At 43.8% G+C, this 24993-nt stretch overlaps 1 protein-coding gene across 1 annotated transcript in view; it reads left to right on the top strand.

Moving 5' to 3' along the window:
• UBTD2 (ubiquitin domain containing 2) overlaps positions 1-23425 on the top strand; it is a gene marked incomplete at both ends in the record, with an annotated part of 56620 nt that extends 33195 nt beyond the window's left edge. The window contains one exon of the mRNA XM_082006258.1: positions 23028-23425. Within this exon, the coding sequence (XP_081862384.1) occupies positions 23028-23425 (398 nt within the window). The remainder of the gene's footprint in view (positions 1-23027) is intronic.
• Between the last annotated feature and the right edge of the window lie 1568 nt (positions 23426-24993).

Here is a 24993-nt window from a genome sequence, read left to right on the forward strand (position 1 = left end):
ATTCAGAGTTTAAGGCTTTAAGTCCCAGCAGTTTCTGGTTACAAGCAAAAATCTGAAGCTGGGCAGATAACTCGCCCAAAGAGAAGAAATGTAGGATGGATGCTGTTCCCTGGAAATTAGCCCTTTTAATGTCCTTGAATTAATACTTCTTCCCCCGTAAGTATGTGAACTCTTAAGTTTGGCTTTTCAGCAGACAATTTGGGGTCCTGCCTACTGCGGGCAGACTGTAGTCTGCTTTCTAAGGCCCACGTGCAGAATAGTCAGAATATTTCAGAAATAAGTCAGGAATCAAACTTGTATCAGAGGCTGTATTGCTCAAGCCAGGCCTGGCCTGAGGCCAGATCCCAAATACAGAGATTATTTTGAATATTTATCCAGGATCTCAAGTTTAATAGTGATTTTTGTACCCACAAAATTACATTACTTGCTTTTTATTCAACTTTCCACTGGTGACACTTGTCTTGGGCATCAGCTGCTTGCAGTTCTCTGCAACGTGACCATTCCACTGTAGAGAAAGCTGCTACTTTTTAGAAATTCAAGTATTTCTTAGTCATCAAGCATTGTTAGTGCCATGTGTGAATAGATTATGAATAAAAGTCTTCCATTTATGGGCTCAGTAATGCCTGTTATCATCAAACTGAGCTTATGTGCAGGCAGGTGGAACAAGCTGTCCTTGTTCTGAGTGCCACCAAAACCTCCATGGTTTTGTTTACAAAAACTCACTTTTTTCCCCTTCTTTTTAAATTTTGCACATAGTTGTTAAGAAATCCAGCTGCTGGATATTAACTACCCAGTCCTGTGCTTACCTGGCTTGCACTACCACCTAGATTTACCTGTGTAACTGCTGAGCAGGACCGTGCCCCACGCAGGGTGCTCTGTCCTCCCACCCTGCCCTGGGCTCTGCTGGCGACCTGGCACATGGGAGGGGACCCTTGTCGTCTCTGAAATTCATCTTTTATACCCTTTTTGTTGTCTGTAGCTCTTTACCTGGCCAGGCAGCAAATACACATCCAGTTCAGGCTGTGACTTCTGTAACAAAATTAGGATGAGGCTCAGGATGCTTACAGAGCCTCCTGAAATAACGCCAAAACGCCTGCGCGCAATTTTGTCTTCTGGTCCACCAGAAACCCTGGCAGAGGAGTGCCTCCGTGGAGTTTAGGCTTTGTTTCTTCAAACTGCTTAGTCTGTGCATGAAAATGCTCTGTATTTCCCCAAAGAGAAGCAGCATTTAAGGAGATGATGTGTAGAAACCAAGTCAAGATTTTTTTTTTTTTCCCCCAAGTAAATAATCTAACAATGTAGCTCTGACATTTTTGTACATGAAGACTTGTATTTGTGATGGGGCATTCTTCCTTTGATTTCTTAGCTCACCAAAGAACCTTGATTCCTAAGGAAAACTGCATTACCAACAGCAAATGAGATAAATTTCTTTAACTTTCTTGCAAAAATGGAATTTTTTCTAACTTTTTTCCCCTCTCGAAGGAATAGGTCTTCTGCAAAATGATGCAGTACTATGAGACTATGGCATTTCCTCTCATTTCTTTTCTGTGTGCACAACTGAGGTTTAAAAAAAACAAACCAAACTCATGCATCTACATTTTACGTGTCCCTGTGTGGTAAGCATGTTGTGTATGCATTCAAACCATGTACTCCTTACAAAATTAAACCTCGCAGGAAGTGTAGGAGTGGGAAGAGGGGCTGGGGAGTAAGGACTGCCTGAGGTTTGCAGATACAGGTTGTGGCCTAGCTGATGCTGCAAAAATAAAATTGCTTTTTATTCCAGAAACCTATAGGAAAGTGAGGGGGGAAAAAACCCATCTCATCTTAACATTGCATTCAGCCAAATATCTCACTTGTCTAACCTGTGTAAGGAAAACTCTAACCAATGTAATTTTTCTAATGGATGCCTTTTGCTGTCTTCTGCAGTTAAAAATAGCACGTACGCAGTATTAAATAAATAAATAAGCTTGTGGGATGGGCTTAGCACTTCTCATCTATCTTGGGTGCCTCTGTGGGATGTATTTAAAAACAGAAATAACGTTATCGCAAACTTATACATTTTTTTCTGATGTCTTAAAGTAGCACATCCTCCATATTTTATTAATGAGTCCATTTAAATTTAATGAAGAACACTTTTACATACTTCTCAGCTATCAAAAAGGAAATGTTGGAGCGTGTAGTACTTTGTTACGGTCTGCACCAAATGCTAGTGTTGAGCTGAACTTGTCCTGAAAGTAGTTAATATTAATTGGAATCTGTCTGGGGTTAAGTGGAGTTTTTAAATTTCAGAATGGACACTTAATCCACTGTAGCATAGCTACCAGTATATTAAATTTAACGCCTTTAAAACTATTTGAATGATAAAAGGGCCTCTCTGTTAAGCAGTGGCTTTGTGCTTGGGAGCAGTCAACTTCTCTCTGCCTTAAAATACAGCTCCCGTAGCTCGCAGCGTGCTTTTTTTGTGAACAGTCTTGCAGTCTTGCTGGCTCTTTGTGTGCAAGCAGAACTGTCACATTTACTGTGTGTAACACTTGAGATCATGAAAAGTGGGACTGTGAGTATTTAACTTAAATGCTGGAGAAAAGTAGGTGAAATTACTGAAATGTTCTTGCTGTGAATAGAGCATTTTCTTCCCCTTTGGGTGAAATATTCAATGGAAAAACATTAAAAAAAAACAACCACTACCAAACAAAAAAACCCCAACACAAAACCAGCAGCAGTGGTGTAGAGGAAAGCATGCTTCTCCTCGGCTGTTTACCCCAACCCAATCCAAACACAAATTCCTAATTCCTGCAAAACTCTTTTTTTCCCTATTGAGCTGTCACTATGCATCATACTGCAGTATTTGCTGCCGCCGCGCCTGATGTTTCCCTGGACTGAAGAGCAGCTTTTAACAGCTGTGCCTGCAGCCCTGCACCACATCCCTCGGCGCTGCCTCCCCTTCGTGTGCGCTGGGATTTCGGAGACCGCTGCTGCCTGCGAGGAGACGTTACATCACCTGACGTACCTGCCGCCCTGTAGTGCCCAGCCGTGTCTCGGTGCGGTACCGTGGTTGAACAGACCCGTCAGGATGCACATGCTCCTCACCGATCTGGTTGGGTTTTGTGTTTTGGGGTTTTTTTTAGTACTTAGCCAGCACTATGTGAGCAATTACTACTTGTACTCAAAGTTACGCTCTGCTATGCTGAAAACTCAGTTTTTGTTTGTAAATGAAGGATTTTATGCTGTTGCTCAAGAGCTTGAGAGTGTTAAGGGGAAGGGGAGAGAGGGCAATAGCTAAATCTGATCGAACAGTATGATTTGGGGTAAGCGGGAAAGCAGCCCATAGCATGGGGGCATTTGGCAAGATGTCAGTGCTGCTTGTCGTGTTGATTGCATTCATTGTGCAAGAGGTCCCGAGGAGGTTCTTACACTGCTTAGGTAAATCACTGGGAGCGTTGGAAAACTTCTGCTCCCTGCTGCAGCTGGTAGTTCACCTTCTGTCATTGGTTTCAAAGTAAATTAGAAGAATTATTGAAGCTTTTTTGGAAACGAAAGCTGTGTCTGTGCTCAGAAATGTTGGACGGGCACATGAGTTGTTACTGATGGTGGGCATCAGTGTGCTTTATTGCTGCCTCCTGCTGATGGACCGTTCATATGTTCCCTTTAGTAAGGTGGTGTTTCATTAACATCGTTCAGTGGATAGTATTGCCTTGTTTCCATCTTTACGGAGATTATTCTGATGCTTGGGGAAATTTCAGGCTGACAGGTTTTGCCTTGCTCTAACTTCTTTTCTGCAATAGTTTTATGAAAAGTTTATCTAGCAAGGTCATGCTGGTGTGAAAAATACATGACTTGCCTAAAGCAGTTGCCCCCAGTGTTTGAGGCTGGATGGACAACGCAGTCTGTACTAGTGGTAGAAGCAAACCGTAAGCAAAATACCATTTTCTTCTTTGCAGGCCTGAGGAACACAATAATGATGGGAAAGCTGAGCAGTACATGCCATCGATATGTTAGTCATCCCAACCAGCCTCATCCTTGCTGACAAGGAGAGAGGAGGGTGTACAGACCCTCCTTTGCCCAACAAAACCATCCGAGGTTGCCTATGACCTGGAGAAGGGAAGGGAGCAGTGGTCATGGTAGCTTATTTTTGTAGAAACAGTAACTAAGGATGGAAATGGCACTCAATGCTTTTATTGAAAAGGAATCAGACAGCTCTGTGTCCTGGAGAGGGAGGATTAGCACTGAAGTGCCAGCGGTCATTTTAGGGCTGTGTCAGCCATTAGTGGCTGTGCCATTTTGTATTAATTTAATAAAAGGTATTATATATCACAGGCTTATAAACTGGTTTGTATTAAAGCCAGATCCTATATCAGAAGAGGGTTTCTTTATACCATCCAGGAGTGAAATTAGACTTATTTTTTTCCTAAGTCAGGTTGAAGCACGGTCTCCAATTCAAATGATTAGGTATGAATTTTATTCTGTTGCAGACATTGTGCATTGCCTTTTAGAAAATATATATGCTGCAGTGTTCTTACCTATTAAATGGGAATATCTGCCAAACCCTGTGCCTTTGTGAATGTTAAGGCTCCTCATGTCACATGCCTGATCTTTATTAACATTCAAGAAGTGCTGCATGTGAATACCAGTGGTGGGATGCTTTCTGCAACGGGCCCTGTGTATCCATCTCATATACTGATTTTCCAGGCTTCCAAAACAGTAGTCGCTAAAAGTGAGCAGCCAGATGTAGATGGGAAAGGAAGCAGTGGAAGGTAGTCAATGGGCTCTCAGGAAGTAGTCTTCAGATTTGTACGATAATTTGGAAATACCTACAACGAAATTATATAGTAGATGTTTAACACTGACCATTTAATTTATAAGTAAATTTAAAATAAGTAGCTCCAGAAGTGGAACTCGGTGCTTTTTGCGTGATGGCTATATTGGACTTAATTGTTGTGTTGATGAATCTGTGGTTGAATCCGTACAGTAAATTTTGCTGTGGCATCCTTAGTGATTTAAATTGGATCTGCTTCTGTAAACTGCTGCCTGTTAAGCCACAAGATCCTTGTATTTTTTCTCCTACCATTGCCTGCAAGCTACTGTATCCATTGCTTAGCATTTGCTACGGGGTTAAGGCTGTAGCAATTGCTTTCTCAGTAGCTTATTTATCTGAAGAGACATTTTAATTGTCATTGACAGAATATTTTTTTTCTGTAATGTATTACATTTCACATGTGTGTAGACAATGTTGAACAACATGTTTTTGTTTGTGGATACAGAATGCTCAGTCAGGTCTAAAGTCTCTTTAAAAGGTTAGTGAATGGTATTTTGGTGACTGTGGCTGTCTAATTTTAGATTTCAGCAGTTATGAAAGCTTTGGGAGGTCTGACTATCAAAGCGTATCTGTCAATATGATCAGCAGTAGTACTGAGATGAGCATGCAGCTGTAAAAGTGAAGGAAACTCAAACCTTTCTGTAGTGAATATCATAAAATTTACAGGTGAGGCTAGTGGTTTTTTTCTTTTTGTTTTTGGTGGGCCTTTTTTTTAGGGTTTTTTTGTTTGTTTGGGTTTTTTACTAAACTCTACTCCACAGAAAGCGGTTCTTAGTTTGAGGGGAGGTTTTCCTGGTTTGTTTTTACTTCAGTTTAAAAAAAAATACCAAAAGTAAGGGATTAAAATCCAAAAACTGCTGCTGTCTTGCAAGGAACCAGGCTAGCTGCTGTTAGTGCTGAGGTCGTGAGTGTTGGTTAGGTGAGTGCTTGTATTTTGTTTCTTCTTCTACACATCAGTGTCTGTTTTTAAAAGTTGCTGACATCAAGCTCCCTCCTTAGGTCTATCTTTGCTAAAACGGTTAGTGAACACCTTGAGTCTAGCTTTTACAAGACTCTACCCAGACTGTTTTAATATCTGGCTGCCTCCATGTGTGTACAGCACTGATAGATGCTCTGGAAATGGGTTGCCCACCCAGGTGAGAGCCGTGGTACCAGTTTTGGTGGTGCCTCTCAGGTTTTGGCTGCTGCAGTTGTTGCAGTCTCTTCATCACATTACTCTGAAGCAGGGACACGGTGTGAGGACATGACAAGTGTGAAAAGAAATCCTGCTGTCCAACGTCTGGATGGGCACCTGCTCTGGGCTTCTGCAAAGCGCTGGGGGAGACCAACTCATCTTCAAAATCCATTTCATGGAGCAACTTTGTGCATGTTCCTTCTGCCCTCTCTGTCCTCAGAAAGTACCTCCTGCTGATGAGATGTCTCTGAAATCACAGAATCATTAATGTTGGTAACCAAGACCTTTAAGATCATCAAGTCCAACCATCGACCCAACATCATTATGCCCACTAAACCGTGTCCTGAAGTGCCACGTCTACATGTTTTTTGAATACTTCCAGTGATGGTGACTCCACCACCGCCCTGGGCAGCCTGTTCCAATGTTTGACCACTCTCTCAGTAATGCTCCAGCTGTTTCACTTTTGCTCAGGCACAATAATTGCTTTTTCATTAGAAGACTTCATCTAAATTAGGGATCTTCAACCAGTAGCCTCCAGGCTACGTGCTCCCTGCTCGGACACTAAATTCAACCTGCTTCAACCTGCTTCCCCGTGGCTGCTCGGAGGCAGCCAGCAGGGTGGCAGCTTCTCTTCCTCTGCTGTCTCTTGCCTCCGTGCTTTTTGGCATTTTCTCTGTCCGTCATTGAGCCAGCATGCCTGGAAAGATGGCTTATTGCTCTCAGGAAATGCCTTTTTCCGGGGAGGCAGACGTGCACGCAGTGCTGGGGAAGGGTGGATGCATTCCTGTCCTGCTGCGTGAGCGAAGTCCTTATAAATGTTACACTCAAGAAAGGTCCCTTTGCTCTGTAGCTTTTGCAGTTGAAGACTGGTCAGGTACTTAGAAGGTCTAGCAAGCTGTCTGGTAAAAGGAAGATAATTGTTTCATTTTTGCTTTTGATCCATGTGACATTTAAAAAGACGGAAGTCAGTTATTACACCAGTTACTTCAAGTTTACTGTCCTTTGGAAAAGGAACTGAGGATTGAAAATGTAGGTGCAAGCTGCAAAACGTTTGTATCTTTTCTAAAGCCTTGTTTCACATTCTCTTTTACCACTTTCTGTTGTTGTTTTATTTAAGAGCACTGTCAAGTCCATCAAGCCTCATCACATGATTATTGCACGATTGGCAGCTTCAGCTGCATTTTTTTTTAAACTGGAACTTCAAGGAAGGGATACTCAATTTAAAAATGAGTGAGAAAACAGCTCTTCCCGGCAGAAAATACAGCACATTATTTCAGTTCCTGGATGCTTAAAGCAATCCATTTGTTTACCTTCACACTGAAAAAGGGCAAATTTGCAGCATTAATTTACAGACTGTAGTGCAGTAGCAACACCTTCTTTCATAGTAACCTCTTCAGAGCTGGGAGTTGAAAGTTTTGGAGAAATCTTTGATTTGATTTTTATGTTTGAGTGGAGTTGTGAATGCTTACACGCTGCTCTTGAGTACTTTCCCCGTTTCCCTTTTGAAAGCCTCCTAGGGGAGAGGAGCAGGGAGTTAATGAGAATAACCCCATCCTGCATTGACCTGGCGTCTCACAGCCAGTTGCTTTTGCTCAGTGGTGTTTTCTCCTGTCTTTGCTCTGGTTTTCCCTCTGAAAGGACCCATGCAAAGCGGAGTGTCACTGTGAAGGTGCCTATAAAGCACAAAATAAACTGAGGAAGAGAAACCGTGGTTTTATGTGAAGTGATGTAAAAGATTGCTTTCCTAAATAACACAGCTATCTGTTGCTAGTTTCTTTAATTTGATACAATTCCTTGGATTGTTTTGAGTCAGAGGAGAGATGCAAGGGAGCAGGGAGGCAATACTGTACAGCAGGATGGGGCTGTTGCTTTGCCAAGTCCCCTTCTTTAGAGCTGTTGACATTTCAGAGGGGAGAGTGTACCTCCTAGCAGGGCAAGTACTGAGAACTAATGACTTTGGTGGGGGTGTGGGTGTGTTCAGCATTTCTTTCTGGTATGAAAGGCAGCATGGAAGAGAGCAGAATGTGTATGCTCGATCTGAGAGAGCATGGTGAAGTAGAGTTGGCTTCCGAATACTGACCAGGGCTGTGGACCCTGAACACTTTAAGCTGCGGAGCAAGACTGAGCAAGTTGCCTGCTTCCTTTTACACAACCTCCTTGTTCCCTCTGGGATGCAGGATGCTGAGCAGGGTCAGTATAAATCTTTGGGTCTAAAATGTCCTTTGCCACAATGCTGGGTTGCATTTGACATTCATCAGTTCCCCAATCCAGTTTATAAGACAGCTGCAAGCACCTCTAGCAGGGCAATTCAATGGGTATTGCAACAGCAGGAATGAGCAGGAGCTGGGAGTCAGGCAACTACTAGGATGGTTTTGCTGCTTAGAAAAACATCCATGCATCCACAGCCTCAGAAGTGGTGGGAAGGGACCATTTATGAAGCACCTTTACTTTGACAACCAGTGGCTTGCATGCATTTCAGAAAGAGAAGGATAGAAAACAGCAGTGATTTCTAAAAGCAACGCACTGCAGAGGAACCCTCATCTACCATGTAATAAAGTGATTCTTAACAGCACCATCAAATGAGTTATTCATTTCCATTCCCTCTGCTGGAGAGTTGTGGGCTGGATGTGACTCCAGGTTTCTGAAGAGTGTGTAGCCCCTGCATCATGGAAGGACTGTGATCTACTGGGATGTGGTTAGAAGAAGTGAGAGGTTAGAGATGCTTGAAGAGATGCTTGGAGTATCATCCTTCACTAGACTGTCACCATGCAGCTCGTGGCTGAATGAAAACTGTGTGGTTTTATGGTATTTTGTTTCATTACAGAAATGCTTCTTGTAAAAGTGAGCCGTTCAGGAGAACCCCTGACTGAAAATTAGAGAAATGCCAATAAATTCTTTTGTAATTGGCAAATTCCATGTGAAAAGGCTGTGTCTGCAGCGCCTCCGAGGCGGTGCTCCGCAGGGTTGGTGTTTGCCTTGTTCTCAAGGAAGCAGGTAACAGCCAGGCTAACGTTTGGCCAATACTTGTGTTCTTTCTGCATCAAAACTGCTGTGCATAGCATGTGGTGGAAAGCTGAGCGCAGAGATTTGTGAATAGAGAATGAGGGGAAATGACGATAGCTACTCAATGAGGCAATTAAAGATAATTTATTTTGTTTTCTGTCCTCTTCAAAATTCCAGATCATTTTATGGGATCTCTTACTCTTTCCTCCAGTTGACTTAAGGCTAACGTGCTTGGGCCAGTACCCAGACGCTGAGGAGTAAGTACGTGTATTCACGGTGTAAAATGCACCTTGTGCTGCCTTTAAAGCAAAAGACTACTGTGGAAGACAGTGAGAAGACCTGTCCCTCTTCAGGAATTGCTTTATTTTCCTTACTGTAGCCTTCATTAGTGTTTGCAGCGTTGGGACATGTGTGATTCTGCAGCTGCTGTCTTGTGTGTCGGGTGTTTTCCGTAGGAATGGTACAAGCCCTCCCTGCCGTTGCTGGTGAAGCGTGTTGTTGTTAGTGAAGGACACATTATGCTGTTGTGCTTCACCAGGCTCCTCCTAACCTTGAAACAGAGTCTATTTTCTCAAAAGCCTCTTCAGTCTGAAGCTACAATTAAGATAATGTTTTCCGTCATTTCTACTGTGATTAATATTTTTAAAATAGATACACAACATCCTTTCTGAGGGACGCTGGATTTCCATATTTTCTTCAAATGGAGCGTTGAATCAAATCATCAGGATGTAAAGCAGTTGTGGCTGAAATATTTATATATCTAAGTGCGGGTTAGAAACTATCAACCCTTCAAATAAAAACCCACTTATGGCTACATCCTACAGTTGTTTTCCTTAAATATTTTTAACTTCTGCTCCTGTTTTTTGAAAGGTATTTTGAGGAACTTCATCAACATAATTGCTTGGACTCTTCTCAAGTCTCTTCCCCTGGTAGCATATGCCTGTCTGTTTCCTGTCTTTGGTTTCAATTTGCCTTTTCTGCTGCAGTGAGGATGACCATACAACACTGTTTACAGAACTGCTTTTTTTTTTTTAAACCATTAATGTATGGCCAGGAAAGTGTAGCTAGCTCCTTTAAAGAAAAAAAAGTCATAATGAGACTGCCTTTACATGATGGCTGTTAAATGCTCAAAATAAACCCAGACTCATGACAAAAGAATGTCTCAAATTCTTATAAGAAGCTGCAGACTGCTTGTTGATCTGTGTGTTGCAGATCTTCTAGACAGGAGTATGTCTGTTTTAAGTGAATAATATTCCTCTGGTGTCTGATAGGGGTCAGGACATGGTGTCTAGTTTATTAGATGCTCCAAGAGAGTGGACATTTACTCCATCATTGGCCACTTACAGTGGTGAAACTGGGTATCTGCTTCATCTGCCTTGCTGTCTGCTAGTAAAATGAGAAAAAGAAATATGAAGTGTTTAAAATGTATTCCACACCAAAAACTTCAGTGTAAGCCAATGAGAGCCCCGTAGATGCTGCCTTCTGTGGGAAGAGGTGATCTTCAGAGGTGCTATTGCTTAATTCTGTAATTTACACAGAGTGTTTTGCCCTAAATTGGTGTCCCTGCAGGAACTGGTGTCCTTCAGAGTGTGTCAGTTCGGTAAACAAGGGGGTTAACCAGAGCTTGGGTGTCTTGCTTGCTCCTTGCCCATGGATGCCCCCTGCTCCTCCACGATCTCCAGTTGACAGAGGCCTGGGCATTTGTCATCCTTCTCTCTTTTGGCTTCAGGTATCTGAAGATGGCATCTTTTCTTCAAGACTAAGGCAAGCTAGTTATGGTCAGAAGTGTCTGAGTCGCAGGAGAAGGCTTCTCCCTAGTGCTGCTTTTTAGGGCCAGCTGGGGTGTGTTCCGCAGAAGCCGGGCAGTACCACCAGCCGCAGGCAAGCCGAAGAGTGGTTTTTTAATACTTTAAATCTTCCACAATCTCTCTCAATAAATACCTTGGGGTGATAACTTCAAGTCATTACAGGGCTTCAGAGGGTGTGTTACAGAACAGATTTACCTCTGGAAATGGAGGAGAAAACTCCTGAATGTCTTTAGCACGTAGCAGGCTGGTAAGGGTGTATTGGAGCACAACAAAAGCATGTGACAGATACCAGCTTCATCTGATGAAATCCAGATTTGCCAGTAAAGGGAAAACACTAATTTCTAAGAAACTTTTTTTTTTTCTTAGCACTAGCATGCCTTGTGATAGTATAGCTTGAAAGGGTTAACACGATAAGGGACTTCTGAATCATAGCTTGAAAAAGGCTGAGTTGTTTGAGACCTAGAGCCGGTAGTTGCTTTTTGTTGACCATTATCACTGAGAAGTGGAACATGCTTTGCTTTTTTGCTGATACACTTCTGAGTCTAATACAGAGCCTAGCACGGATCGAGCACAAGCAATGTTTGTTTCATAGCCTTAGTGCAAAGAAAACTTGCAACCAAATAAAGTGTGTGTTTCCATGCACACTTTGACTATTACTTATTAAACAGAAATAACAAAATCTCAGAGCTGCCTTTATTTGTTCCATAGCAATCAAGGGAGTTTTTTGAAGAAGTTCATAGCTGCAGCAAGGCCTTGAATTTTTAACCTGTCTAGGCGCTCTCAGTCTTCGGATCCCCAGAGCCTCTGCTAGGTGTATGCTTAGGGTATGATGCAGCTCTGACTAACATGCAATCTTCTACATTATGCTTAACCAATACTTTTTTTTTCTTTGTTATTATAAACAAGGTAACTGTGAAGGAACAGCATCTTGGAGGTGAAGAGCACATTACATGGGATAAAGCAATGCTTCAGCCTTCTGTTGCTTCAACTCTTTCCTGTAACCTTTAATTCCCTCTGCCCCCACCTTTTTAAACAGCCTTGTATTGTAGATTTATTTTAGCATGTAGGTACTAATGTGGGTTTGTGTCAGTTTTCTTGACCACCATGGAGCCTTTAACATTTTTGCTGGTTATCCTTGGAGACTGAGCATGCAAATGAATGACTTTCATGCTTATTAACAGGTCTTTGAACATCACCACAGGGATACAGGTAAGTTTGAGAGCAGTAAGAGAAAAACGATACAGGGCAAACTTTTGTGTAGGTCATTCTGTGCTTTCATTCCTATCCTCTGTTGCATATAGGTAGGTCGAGGGCTGAGTTGTTGTTTTGTCTTAAAGTAGTTTTCTACATCCATTTCTCATTACAGACTGATGTGGGACTTCTCTGCACTCTGTAAAGGCCAATGTTTGCTTTCGTATTCGGCCTGAGGGGTTGTCTCCGCTGCTGTGTTAGCTGAAGCTAGTAAGTGCTGTCTCAAGCAGAATTTCCACCCATACCCACTTCTACTCCAAATTAAACTTAGTCTCAACTATCATTTTGCTGACCAGAGGGAGCATTGTGGTGGGCAGGGGATTGTTTGAAGGTTAAGCTCGCTGGCACTGGTCACACAATGGAGGTGGGGCAGCTCGAGGAGCTGGTTGCCACTAGTTGCCAATGGAATCCCCTCATGTAGGGCAAGATGTCTTAGCATGGTCAGACTGTGCGTTCTCCATCTGAGAAGCAAAATGATGTGGGGTTTTTTTGGGTGGCTACATGAGTCAGTTCAAGGTAGAACAAGCATTTAAGGACAAGTGGATTGTACTTAATGAGATTAGCCCCAAGGAAAGGTAAAGTTGTCTTTGCCTTTTGTCATATTTGGAAAGGAGTACAGCAGGCTCTGGCGTATTGGTCAAATGATGTAGTGGTCTGTGGTGTTGATCAATAGCGTCCTGCTGATATTAGCTAAAGGAAAATCCTCTTCATGTAAAATGCAAATAACGTAGCAGTTACCTTGTCTTCCAGAAGTAACTGGAAATAGCTAAGTAGCTTGACATATTAGGAAAGTCAGACCAAATAGTTACGTTTTGTATATGGCTATTATGTAAAAAGTCCTACTGTAAAGGACAAAGACTCTTTTTCTCAGCACACTTTCAGTGCTCACAAAGCATGTTGCTGTTCATACGATGAAGGAGTCCTTTCGTAAACCTAGGGGTCTAATTTAGGTTTAATGCAACTTTTGCAGTCTGGATGGCATCTTCTCTTCTTTTGTGAAAGAATGAAGCATTCGTACCTCAAGAGCCAATATGCTATGTTTTCTGGTGGCCTCTCTGCAACATCATAGTCAAACATCCATGACTGCATCAGAAGGAGACTTTTACAACTCTGTTTTAGGAGAGCAGAGAAAAAGCTTTGTAAAAGACCACCAACGAAGGCAAAACCTGTCTTAAGTCTTCGTGGTCAGCAAGAAGAAGAAAAATCTCTATCAGTTGTATAAGCTGCTGTTACTGACTCCCCATTTGATTTTCCATTTTATCCATGTTAGTCTTAGAGTTTGGGGTGCCGAGTGCTAGGTGTTCACTCTTGGTTTACAGGAACAACAGACTAGTTGAAAATAAAAATTCAGTTGTAACAAAGGCAGTAACAACTTCTGTAGATCTGAGTTCCACTTCTGTGCATCCTCATGCTGAATAGATAACCTGGCCATTTAATAAGTTGCCAAGTTGGCTGTCCATGGAGGGATATGATGTGGGCTCAGATGATTGTGATAACATGCTTTCTTTTTTTCTCCAAATCCCCTCACCCCCTTTAAGCTGATGCATACTGGAGAACAGAAAATGTCATGGAAGAGGGTATACAAAGAAGTTCTTTTACCAACCAGATTTTTTTTTTTTAATTTTTTATGTGAGAAGCCTGTCTAGACAGGCATCTATTTTAATGACATGCAAAGCAGAATAGTGCATGAATACTTCATTAGTAAAAAGACTCATCATCTTTGAACCTTGATGTAGTGTTTCTTGGAAGCTGTTACCTTCCTGCAGTATTAGATCCAAGTTTTACAGAGCGATACAGAAGCGTCAGTGCATATGGCATCACTAACATAACTACCGAGCGTTAATACATAATTGATCTTCTCCATCAAACCTGATTTGGATAAAGAACAACTCAACGATGAATCGATCTGTTCTAGAGTTTGTATCATGGCAAAAGCCTGCAAGGAAAGGGATGGGGAAACTTGGCGTAAAGGATGCCATGAGTGTGTGACTGGTTAACCAGCCTCTGAACCTATGGTGGTAGTTAAAGTTCACCATCTTCTTGCATTGATTAGTTCATAGTAGTTATTCATAGTCCTGGTCTAAAAACTGGCAGTCCTTTGCCATGTTGTGGATTACAAGTATGTACCAGCTCGATGGGTGTCTTAGTTGTCTGCAACAACCAAAGCAGATGAAGAGCCAATGAACTGCACAGGCTGTAGGTATTTGTGCTCTAGTAAGGCTGTGTTAAGGCAGAATTAGCTCTGTTCTCTAAGTTACACTGCTGTCAAGTTTTGAGCTTTCTGGCATAGGTCCCCTCTTCTCTGGCTTCCCCTCTTTCTCTGGCAGACATGCGTGGTGGGGCTGCAGGTCCCAGTTCTCCTGACAGGATTGCCACTGCTGCTGTTGGCATTAGTGAGGATTTTTAAGAGGAATTTTGAGGGAGTTGGTTTATGGCCCTGAGTCCCCGTTTCCCACAAGCATTCTCCTTTCCAAATCGTTCTCCATCTGCACCCATCCCTCCTCCCATGGCAGCTAATCCCTCTCCTCTCCCTGCCCTGCTCTCCTCACTCCAGCATGGCTGGGACAGTGAGGGATGCACACCTACTAACTGCGGCTAAAATTTGAAGAAAAGTGTCTTGCTTATCTAGTGCAGAAATGTCTGTCTTTCAGAAGACTGTGTTAATTTTAATTATCTTTCCCCTTCAGCCTAGTTAATTAGTGCTAATGAATTAACTGATGCTAGTGCTCCGCTATGATAAAGGGAGCGGACCCGCGTGCACAGCAGTGCACCTTGCATATCTGCACCAGCCTTTTCCCAAAATAAACACCGACTGCTCCTTCCCTGCTGCCCCTGCCCAAAATCCAACCCAAAACAAAAAGGTTTCTGACAAACATAGGTAGCAAATGGCATGCAGGCAGATTGGCTTCCAGTTACAACACATGGACCCGCCTAGTCGATGAGGGAAAGGCTGTGGACTTTGTCTAGCTGGACTTTAGTAAAGCCTTTGACAGTGTTTCCCACAGCATTCTCCTGGAGAAACTGGCGGCTCGTGGCTTAGACAGGTTTACTCTTTGCTGGGTAAAGAACTGGCTGGATGGCCGAGCCCAGAGAGTTGTGGTGAATGGCGTTAAATCCGGCTGGCGGCCGGTCACAAGCGGTGTTCCCCAGGGCTCGGTTCTGGGGCCGGTCTTGTTCAATATCTTGATTGATGATCTGGATGAGGGGATCGAGTGCTCCCTCAGTAAGTTTGCAGATGACACCAAGTTGGGTGGAAGTGTTGATCTGCTGGAGGGTAGGAGGGCTCTGCAGAGGGATCTGAACAGGCTGGATCAATGGGCTGAGGTCAGCTGTATGAGGGTCCTGCACTTGGGTCACAACAACCCCATGCAACACTACAGGCTTGGGGAGGAGTGGCTGGAGAGCTGCCCGGCGGAAAAGGACCTGGGAGTGCTGGTTGACAGCCGGCTGAATATGAGCCGGCAGTGTGCCCAGGTGGCCAAGAAGGCCAACAGCGTCCTGGCCTGTATCAGAAATGGTGTGGCCAGCAGGAGTAGGGAATTGATTGTGCCCCTGTACTCGGCACTGGTGAGGCCGCACCTTGAATCCTGTGTTCAGTTTTGGGCCCCTCACTACAAGAAGGACATTGAGGTGCTGGAGCGTGTCCAGAGAAGGGCAACGAAGCTGGTGAGGGGTCTGGAGCACAAGTCTTATGAGGAGTGTCTGAGGGAACTGGGGTTGTTTATTCTGGAGAAGAGGAGGCTGAGGGGAGACCATATCACTCTCTACAACTACCTGAAAGGGGGTTGTGGCGACGAGGGTGTTGGTCTCTTCTCCCAAGTAACTAGTGATAGGACAAGAGGAAGTGGCCTCAAGTTGCGCCAGGGGAGGTTTAGATTGGATATTAGGAAAAATTTCTTCACTGAGAGGGTGGTCAAGCATTGGAAGAGGCTGCCCAGGGAGGTGGTGGAGTCACCATCTCTGGAAGTGTTCAAAAAACGTGTGGATGTGGCACTTGAGGACATGGTTTAGGGGACATGGTGGCACTGGATTAATGGTTGGACTTGATGATCTTGAAGGTCCTTTCCAACCTTAGTGATTCTGTGATTCTGTGACAAGACATTACTGAAAGAGTGGTCAAGCATTGGAACAGGCTGCCCAGGGCGGTGGTGGAGTCACCATCACTGGAGGTGTCCAAAAAACGTGTAGACGTGGCACTTCGGGACATGGTTTAATGAGCATGGTGGTGGTGGGTTGACAGTTGGATTTGATGATCTTAAAGGTTTTTTCCAACCTTAATGATTCTGTGATACTTCAGACTGGGTGACAATGGCACATCCTTCCTAGCCAGCAGATTAGTGCAGAAGGAGCTGCACAAACCCCTTGTCTCACTTTGCTGTTCAGATGCATCTCGGTTTCCTTGGCAGGTGACTGCTCAGACAATGCCATCTTAGAGTGCAAGCTTCGCTCTCTGCAGAGCTGCTGCCCTCCAGTTTCTGTAGGTACCAGGCGCCGCTGATTCAGTGATAGCGGTTTGGGTTTTCCTTCCCTGTGCCAAGTTCAGGCGTGAGTTGCAAAACTGGTTTTAAGAATGGTTTACTTAGGAGGTAGCCAGCTTGGCTCACAAGCCTGCCCTGCACTAGGGTGAGGTCTGCTTCGTTTGAAGCAGGGTGACTTAGATACCCATGGGGGATCTTTGGCTAGATACACCGACTGAGATTTGCTCTTTAGAGCAGTATTTACAGCAAAAGCAACTACTTGAGATCATTCAGGTTGGAAGGGACCTCAAGAGTCTGTGTAGTCCAGCCCTCTGCTGCAAGCATGTCTCAGGTTATTGCCTTGCAGAACCTTTTCAGACAGCTGAGTCTACATTATTTTATCAGTGATCTTGGAGCCCAGCTGAGCCAAGTTTTCTGAAGAACATCCAAGCGTGGAGATGAGCATGAGCAGTGCAATAGCTGATTCAGTGAACCAGCTACAAGCTGGTTCTGCCAAAGAACGGGGTGGGAGGATTACAAAGGCAGTAGCAGCATATCTTAATTTTTCTCCTCCTTTCCCTTGTAATGCACTAAGCACAATTCCAGTCTGTCTTGTGCCAGTTGCTGCAGGCGGGAGCGAGCTGGTCCCCGCTCACCAAACAGCTCCTGAAGCACTGGGATCTCCTGCTAGCACTGGGAGTCATTCTCCTTTGTGGAACTGAGCCAGACCAATAATGTTCCCGTAATGGAAGAGCTGTTTTTCAGTGAATTTGAAATGCGAATTATTAAATGCTTAACACTTATCTACAAAACCCATTCTTAAGGGGATGGAGTAAGTTCTTTATAGTAAAGGGAGGCTGAAGATGAGAGCAGAGCTGTGTTGTGTAAGCAGTTGTCCTGTGGCTTAGGAGACAAGCTTGTACCTTTATAAAGGCCTTGTACAGTAGCTTTATGGTAGCTTAAATTTGCATAGCCCGTGAAATTTAGTGTGGAAGAAGCATGGGCTTATATATGCCGTTTATTATCAAGTGCTTCATCCACGCCATTAGTGATTATAGCCGGTTTATTGTTCTCCATACATGGTGCAAGGCACAGGCTTGCACAAGTACTCCCACGCATTGCCCTCCAGAACATGAGAGAGCTATAGTTGTTAACTGCAGCATTAAGCCATTTCAGTCATTACTAAGTTGTATGGGGTTTAACGTGAAAGAGCTTTTTTTCTTTTAACTCCTCCCAGTTTGCAATGGTTGTAGGTGAGCTGGAACAAAGCACTGCATGTTTTTACTTGTTTGTCTCAATCCTGTTCACCTACTGAGCGAAGTCACCCTTCATCACCCTCGTACGCTGTTGACGTCAGTACACTTTTTTTTTTTTCCCCCCTTATAAGAACCTGTGTTTCCCATCTGTGACCTGGAATCAGGAGCTAGTAAAGATGAAGAGATAGTTCAGCTTTTCTGCCTCGGTCATTGCCCTCTAAGAATTGCTGTACTGTAGGATCCAGAAGAAGACCCACTTGTTTTCTGATGCTTATAATGAGTTTTAGGCATTAGTGACTTATACTGGATTCAAACCAGTAGTCTACAGGTGAAAGCTCTACTCTTGCCAATTTATTCAGCAATCCAGGCTCAGCTTGGTTTTGAAATGGAGCTTTTCAGTAAGAAAAACAAATGAACCAGCTGTTCCTTGAGCAAATGTGTTATACACAGACACTTAAGCTCCTTAAATTAGCTAGTCTCATTGCAATGCTAGATTTTGTTTTGTGCTGTCTTAATTTTTCTTCCTGCAGCGAGTCCGTCTGGGGGAAGGGAAGAAGAGATGGAAATCTGCTCAGTGTTTAAATTTGGGGTGTTTCTGAGCAATCCTCAAAACTGCTCAAAATCTTAAAGAAATAGAAAGCACATGATGAACAGAAAACAAGAAATTTACTGCTTTTTCTGAAGAGAATGGTATGCAGCTTTAAAGAAATGCCAAAATGCCATTAAAATGCATTAAAATCTTTTAGGGTTTTGGGTGAGTGTGGTCACATATGCCTGATTTCAATAACTTCTGCAAATGTTTACCTTTGTGTCATTTAGATCTCTTAAATTGCTCATCCTTTCATGTGCAGGGACAAGTAAGTCCAAACTGGGAACTGCTTAGGGGTGGAAGCAGTATCTCAGCCAGTCCATTTCTTAGGGTTTTCCTTTACCAATCCAGAGAAATATCTCCCTACTAATAATTTTAGTAAAACAAAGTTTTATGGCCTGCAGGGCAACTAATTTCAAAATGTTCCAATTCTGTATGCTTGATGATCACATCTGCTTATTTTTGCCGCTTGAAACTCTCAAGCTGGTTCCCACCTGGTTAACAACCAAAAAGAAGCTCTGCCTCACAGGTCCTTCCAGAACTTCCCGGTCTCCAAGCTGATACTAATTTTGAAATACTAAAATAATTGCATCTGCAATGGTTCTAGTATTGTATCTTCTGTTCTGACTTCAATCAAGCCTATAAAGTTAACTCCGTAACTGTGTTGCAGTATTGATACTGAATGACTCTAGAGCTTACCTGACAGTGCAAGTCTTTAACTGGGAAATTCTTAGAATAATGAATCGGTCAATGAGATCCTCAAAGCACTCCTTAGATCACATGCCATGGCACTTTAACTCTGAATGGTAGAAAGTTGGAGAGGATTAGGGTTTGGGTTGGTTCTGTCATTGGCTTTCCTCAAAGGCAGTTCTCCATGTTGCTACCAGGATGTTTTCTGTCTGAGTTTAATAAAGTCATGTCAACATCTAGAGGAGTATTTAAATACACAACGAATACTCAAATACATGAAGTATTGATATGCTTAATTTGTCCTCTCCATAATATTGTTGTAAGATCTCTTTATAACATCTTGGTCTTTCATGTCCAGTACAGAATGCTCCACCGAGACCCGCATGCCAGCCAACCGTCTCTGCTGCTGCTTTCTTCCTGAAATCTGCCCCTTTTACATGGTTTCTTTGTATGATCCAGCAGTGAGAATTCAGAGTACCGACTCACCTCGGGGCTTTGGCATCTGAACCTGCTTCGGTTGCCTGATGCAGCGTCCGGCTGCAGCGTCTGGGGGAGGAAGGGGAAGCAGGGAAGGGGAAACCTGGCTACGTGGGGCTGCGGGAGGGCTGTCCTCGCGCGGGTCCAAGCACCCTGCCCGCTCGCGGGGCTGCCTGCCTGAACTGCGAAACCTCTGTTTGCGTTGCTTTTTCCTTCTCCGGTTTAAGGGAGGCTGCATCCTTCCTATGCCATATGGCTGGTGAGGACCCTGGTTGCCTAGGCAACGGGGAAACCTAAAAAAAAAAAATTTACTATTTTTCATCTTTCTGTGTGTTTTCTCGTAAAAGCTTGACATTCTTCTAGTGCCCCTTCCTGCTGAATAACTTTTGCGGCCCAAGCTGATGTATCTTGCAGGAAGGATCGGAAGCATGGTTTTCAATTATAGCAGCAAAATTACAAAGGGTTTTGTAGTTTGGATGTTTAATTTCCTGCGTGCTTTGCGCTGCGTGAAGGGAGGCTGCAGCGAATGGCGCGGTGAAGAGCTGCCATCTGGCTGGTGAGATAGGCCTTGCTGGGGTGGCTGCAGGTAACTCAACCGCTTTCTCCCTTCCTCTGCGATAGCTTGCATTTTTCTGCATCGATCGCTTAGAAGAGCTCTGTGCTCCCCGCGCCTTCTGGTTAACGCGTTCAGCCATCGTTTCGCTTTTGAACTCCAACTGACGTGACACCCTTCGTGCTCTGCCTTTTTGTTGCCATTTACAGCACACTGAAGGTTGTAGCAGAGCCTGACCCTCTCCAAAGACCACTTAAACCAAAAGCCTCGTAAAGCCCAGTGGAAATCAGCTGGAAGAGGGCTGGGCTGTGTGTGCACAGCTCCGTGTTTCTTTGGAGGTGAGGACCAACTCTTGAGCTCCTCTTTGGAGCTCCGGCTTGGCCTTCGCGGGCGCGGCGTGCTGGTAAGGAGGTGATGCCGTCATAACGTCTCTTCTGCTCGCAGTAGTTGTCTTCTGTGCTTTAATCGGTATATCCAGTCTTGAAAGGCATTGAGTGGTAGGTAATAGGACTCAAGAGTCTTAGGGAATTTTCCTGCCAGTACGAGTGGAAGAATGGGATTACCGGTGAGGTTTATGGTAACCTGTTATTGTGTTAACCATTTGTTATAAACCATTTCTCAGCCTGGGATGGGACTGTGCAGTTTTTATTGGCAAGAAGTTTCCTCTACTGTGTCTGTCGTCTTTTTTTTTTTTTTTTTTAAAGACCTCCAAGTTAGCTGCTGTTTCAGAGGATTTTTTTTATTATTGCTTATCTGATTATGATTAAGCAACCCAGTGTTTATAGCATATGGTTTGACCTTGATGTTAGTTCAGCTGGGCAGGGATATAAATGATGAAGAAATTCCTTAGTAAGCTTACTCCATTGTATTTAAAATTAACTCTTTGATACACTATTCTAAAATAGGAGCTTTTAAAGAAAGGTACAAGTTTAGCTGCTCTTAATAAAGGTAAAGGCTGATGAAGTTTGTATTTTTCTTTTTTCCTATTTTTTTTAGCAACAAACTACATCTACTTGTTTCTGTGAACTGTGATCCAGAATTTAGTACTATGACATGTACTAAGTAGATCAGACATATGGAATGAAATGAACATTGTAAAACAAAACTGAAGTATGGGAACTTCAGGCCTTGGTCTGTAAATCACAAAGTACCATGAAAGGTACGGATCCAATACAGTTTTGGTAAAAGCTGGTTTGCTCTGAGATTCATAAACGATACAAGACTGTAATGAGTAGTATAACTATATTTTTCTGGATTTCCTTTTTTGTTTTGTTTTCTCAATAAACCTCAGGGCATAGCAGCCATGGTGCTATCTGTACAAACAGAAAAGCCTCCAAAAGCAGCTGCACTTAAACCATTGAGCTTTTAGCCAAAGATTTCCTCTGTGTGTTTTCATCAACACAGATTATCTTTGTGTTGATGGGGGGGCTTCTGTTTGAAAAAAAAGATTATTTCCAGCACAAGATGCTGCTGTGTCGGTGCGCTGAGTGACACAATATGTCCCCAAGTTATAATTTTATATTGCAGTAATTTTGCTGATCAAACAGCAAAGTTTAAGAGAACTCACTGTCAGCATGAAAAAATCTCCAACTAAAAAAACGACCCTTAGTTTCTAACAAGGAGCGGTTGGGTGTTGTGTGCAGAATTGCCGAGTCAAAGAGTTTTTTAAATATTCTGTAGCTCAAGGACTTGGCTCCTCTTCAAACATTTCCAAGTACAAAAGGATGGGTAGTCTTGCAAGTGAATGTGCCCCCTCTAGGGGCAAAAATGTGGAAATTTGTTATAGGAGGTAAATCCAAGACAAGGAGAAGCATTTGCTTGGAGTGTGAAGATCTGTTTTCTTGTTTTCTTAACCATAGTGAGAAGAGATTTGTGCTGTGACTTAGGATGCAGCTTCATCAGCATCTCGTTTTCCTGGCTCGCTGCGAGAGGCGATGAGTGCTGTATGCTGCAGGGCTCTGCTTTCAGCCTTCTCTTACTTGAACTCTTAAAACGTTATGAAAAATGTGCTGCCATTTTTCCAGGGTAGTTCTTGACATACCTTTATAAAATGTGTGTCATACTGTGAAAAAGTCAGCTTGCATTTGTTAGTTCAGTAAGTGTTATAATTCTTGAGCCGTTCTGTGCACATTTTACCATTTCGGTAAGAAGGAATGCCATGTGCAAGGCAGCACACGGCTGCCCAGTCGTCTTTAACACTAACACCCAGATTATCCCAAGGAACCTCTCAGGAGTCTGGAGAAATAAAAATCACTCCTGAAACTTCAGGGCTTTGAACATGGGAGTTATATTTGCCTGGCATCAGTATGCGCTGGGTGTCGTTGCTCTGGGGGTGACACTGCGCTTTGTACAGAGCTGTGGAGTTGTCTGACTTGGGTGGTCGTGTTTGTTTGTTCTGGCAGTGCTCACTAAAACATGAGTCCTATATGAAACCATTTCAGCAATTTTTGAATGTTTGAGAAATTACAAAATCTTTCTTTCACAGTGGTCTTTTGCCTTGGTCTTTGGTCTTTGACATTTTGCCTTTTCAGAACTTGGGTTCAGGATTGTGTAATTCATCCAAGTAGCATTTTCTGGGTACACGCATGCCCTGAACTTCAGGCTGTGCTGCTGGTGAAATACTTCTCTTTTAAACGACACATGGGGAGAACATCATCCTCCCTCATCTCTTCCTTCCTGCTGCTCTTTAAGTTTATCCTGGTTTATCTGGAGGGAGAGGTGCGTTTGGCTTTCAGGAGGTGCTTTTAAGTCAACCCCAAGTTTCCATATGAAAACAAGGTGAAGCAATTTTTAATGAAAACTTGAGATTTTTTTTTTTATCAGTCCTTTAAAGCCTGAATTCAGACCTCATTGCTTGGATGGTTTAAGAGCAGGGTCAATGCTTCCGAGCATGACCACTTCAGCGTTAAATGTGAAATGCATTCATACTCATTTTTTCCCCTCTTATCTCCTAAAGGTGCTCTTACAGAGTGTTACGATGAACTGGGCAACCGGTACCAGCTTCCCGTCTACTGCCTCGCCCCACCTATCAACATGATAGAGGAGAAGGGTGACCTGGAGACTCTGGATATTCCTGATCCCCCACCCAATTCAGGGCATGAATGCCAGCTTCGTTTGCGCCTGTCCACAGGCAAAGACCTCAAACTCATGGTCCGCAGCATGGACACGGTGTACCACATGAAGAGGCGGCTGCACGCCGTGGAGGGAGTGGAGCCGGGCAGCCAGCGCTGGTTCTTCTCAGGCAGGCCGCTGGCAGACAAAATGAAACTGGAGGAGCTGAAAATCCCAAAGGACTACGTGGTGCAAGTTATTGTGAGCCAGCCCATAGCAAATCCCACTCCGGTGGAAAACTGATTTCTGCTTGTTTATTGATTCTTCTTTCCTCCGTCTGTCATGGGGTTTGTTCTCACTGCCCTCTCTTCTTTTGGTTTGTCCTTCTAATGGATTGGTTCCAAGAAATGACCAGCAAAAATTCCATCTGTGATGGAGATCTGCAAAAACAAAACATAAAAATGTAAACTGGCCTTTGGGGTTTGCCTGATCTCATACTTAACAGAACAGCAAGCAGCACAGGGCAAGGGCAGAGGAAGGAGCGGGAAGGGGACGGGAAAAGAGAGGAGGTACAAAGAGGGAGGGAAGAGGTGGTCATTCACTTAAACAATACAAATACGCAATGATTCTTAAAACTGTAGGTGGTGTCCTGATCCATGGAACCAGAGCAAGAGAGAACACTCTTATTTTAACAAAATAATTAATCAATTTATAATATTTCATATCAGCACCACATACGGTTCGTGCAAGGATCGCAGCTGCTCTGGGTAGGTCCCGCGCTGCCTGTTCACGGGGATCCTTTCTGGTTTGACCCAACTCACGTGCTTCGCCCAGGCACTGCCGAGGCACAGCCGGCCCCGGGCGGCAGAGCTGGGCTGGGGGCTCGGTCTCCGTCCCACGCGGGCGGCTCCTGGTGCTGCTCAGACCAAGCAATTGTACATTCCAAGGTGGCAACGCAGTCCTGTGCCATTGCTGGCTCCTGAGCTGGGAATGCAGCTCGCCGGAGCCTTAGGCAATAACTTAGTCAATGTATACTCTCACGTACTGTACTGTAAATTTACTTGCTACAAGACTGACTTAGCCTGGAGTTTACTGGCTGACCGGCACCTGAGTACGTGCCTGCTGAATTACTGTATGTTGCTCAGATCATTGAAACAAACTTCGATCAGGCTAGCTCAGGTGAGTGATGCGGTGGTCTGCGCTTAAGCGTTAGGTGCGTCACCTTTGTCAAATGGCACCAGTGTAATAGGTCCAAGTTAAACTGCGGTTACACCCAGATGCAATGGATTGCAACTTCCCCTGCTCAGTTCCTAGAGGGCACAAAGCGTAGAAGGAGGTAAGGAGGACACAGCAGCACACGGTTTTCAGCCTTTTGTGTGAGTGTCATTTGAAGCAGCAGCCAGTCTTCTAGCTCTGGTGACTCTCCAGCCAGGACAACTGGAGGTATCCTCACCAACACGCACCCGCAGCCCAGTGATGGTGAGGTTTCACAGCCAGTGCTTTCCCTTCAGAATGTAAGAGGAGCCCTTTCGGCAAACGACAAATCCTTTTGTAGTCTCAAAAAATCTGAACTGGAGCATATTTTGGGGGGGGGGGGGAATGATCTAATTGCTTGTTCTCTCAGAGATGTTCTCTGTGTTCCTTTGGCTGCTCTGCACCTCTGTCTGGTAATGCCTTTGGCTGAGATCAAATGCCCTGTTCCTAAATATGATTTCTAGTTTGCTTGTTTTTTCAGCCATCATTGAAATGACTTCACTTCTTCCAAAGTTGAATGTGCTATTTGGGTATGAATAGCATATTTGTATTGGTTTCTGTCTTCCCTCTCTGAATCAATGCTCTAAAGCTACAGTTGTCCCGGCTCTTTCTCGTCT

The sequence above is a fragment of the Phaethon aethereus genome, assembly GCF_964289735.1.
Source record: "Phaethon aethereus genome assembly, chromosome: 14".
NCBI classification, from domain to species: Eukaryota; Metazoa; Chordata; class Aves; order Phaethontiformes; family Phaethontidae; genus Phaethon; species Phaethon aethereus.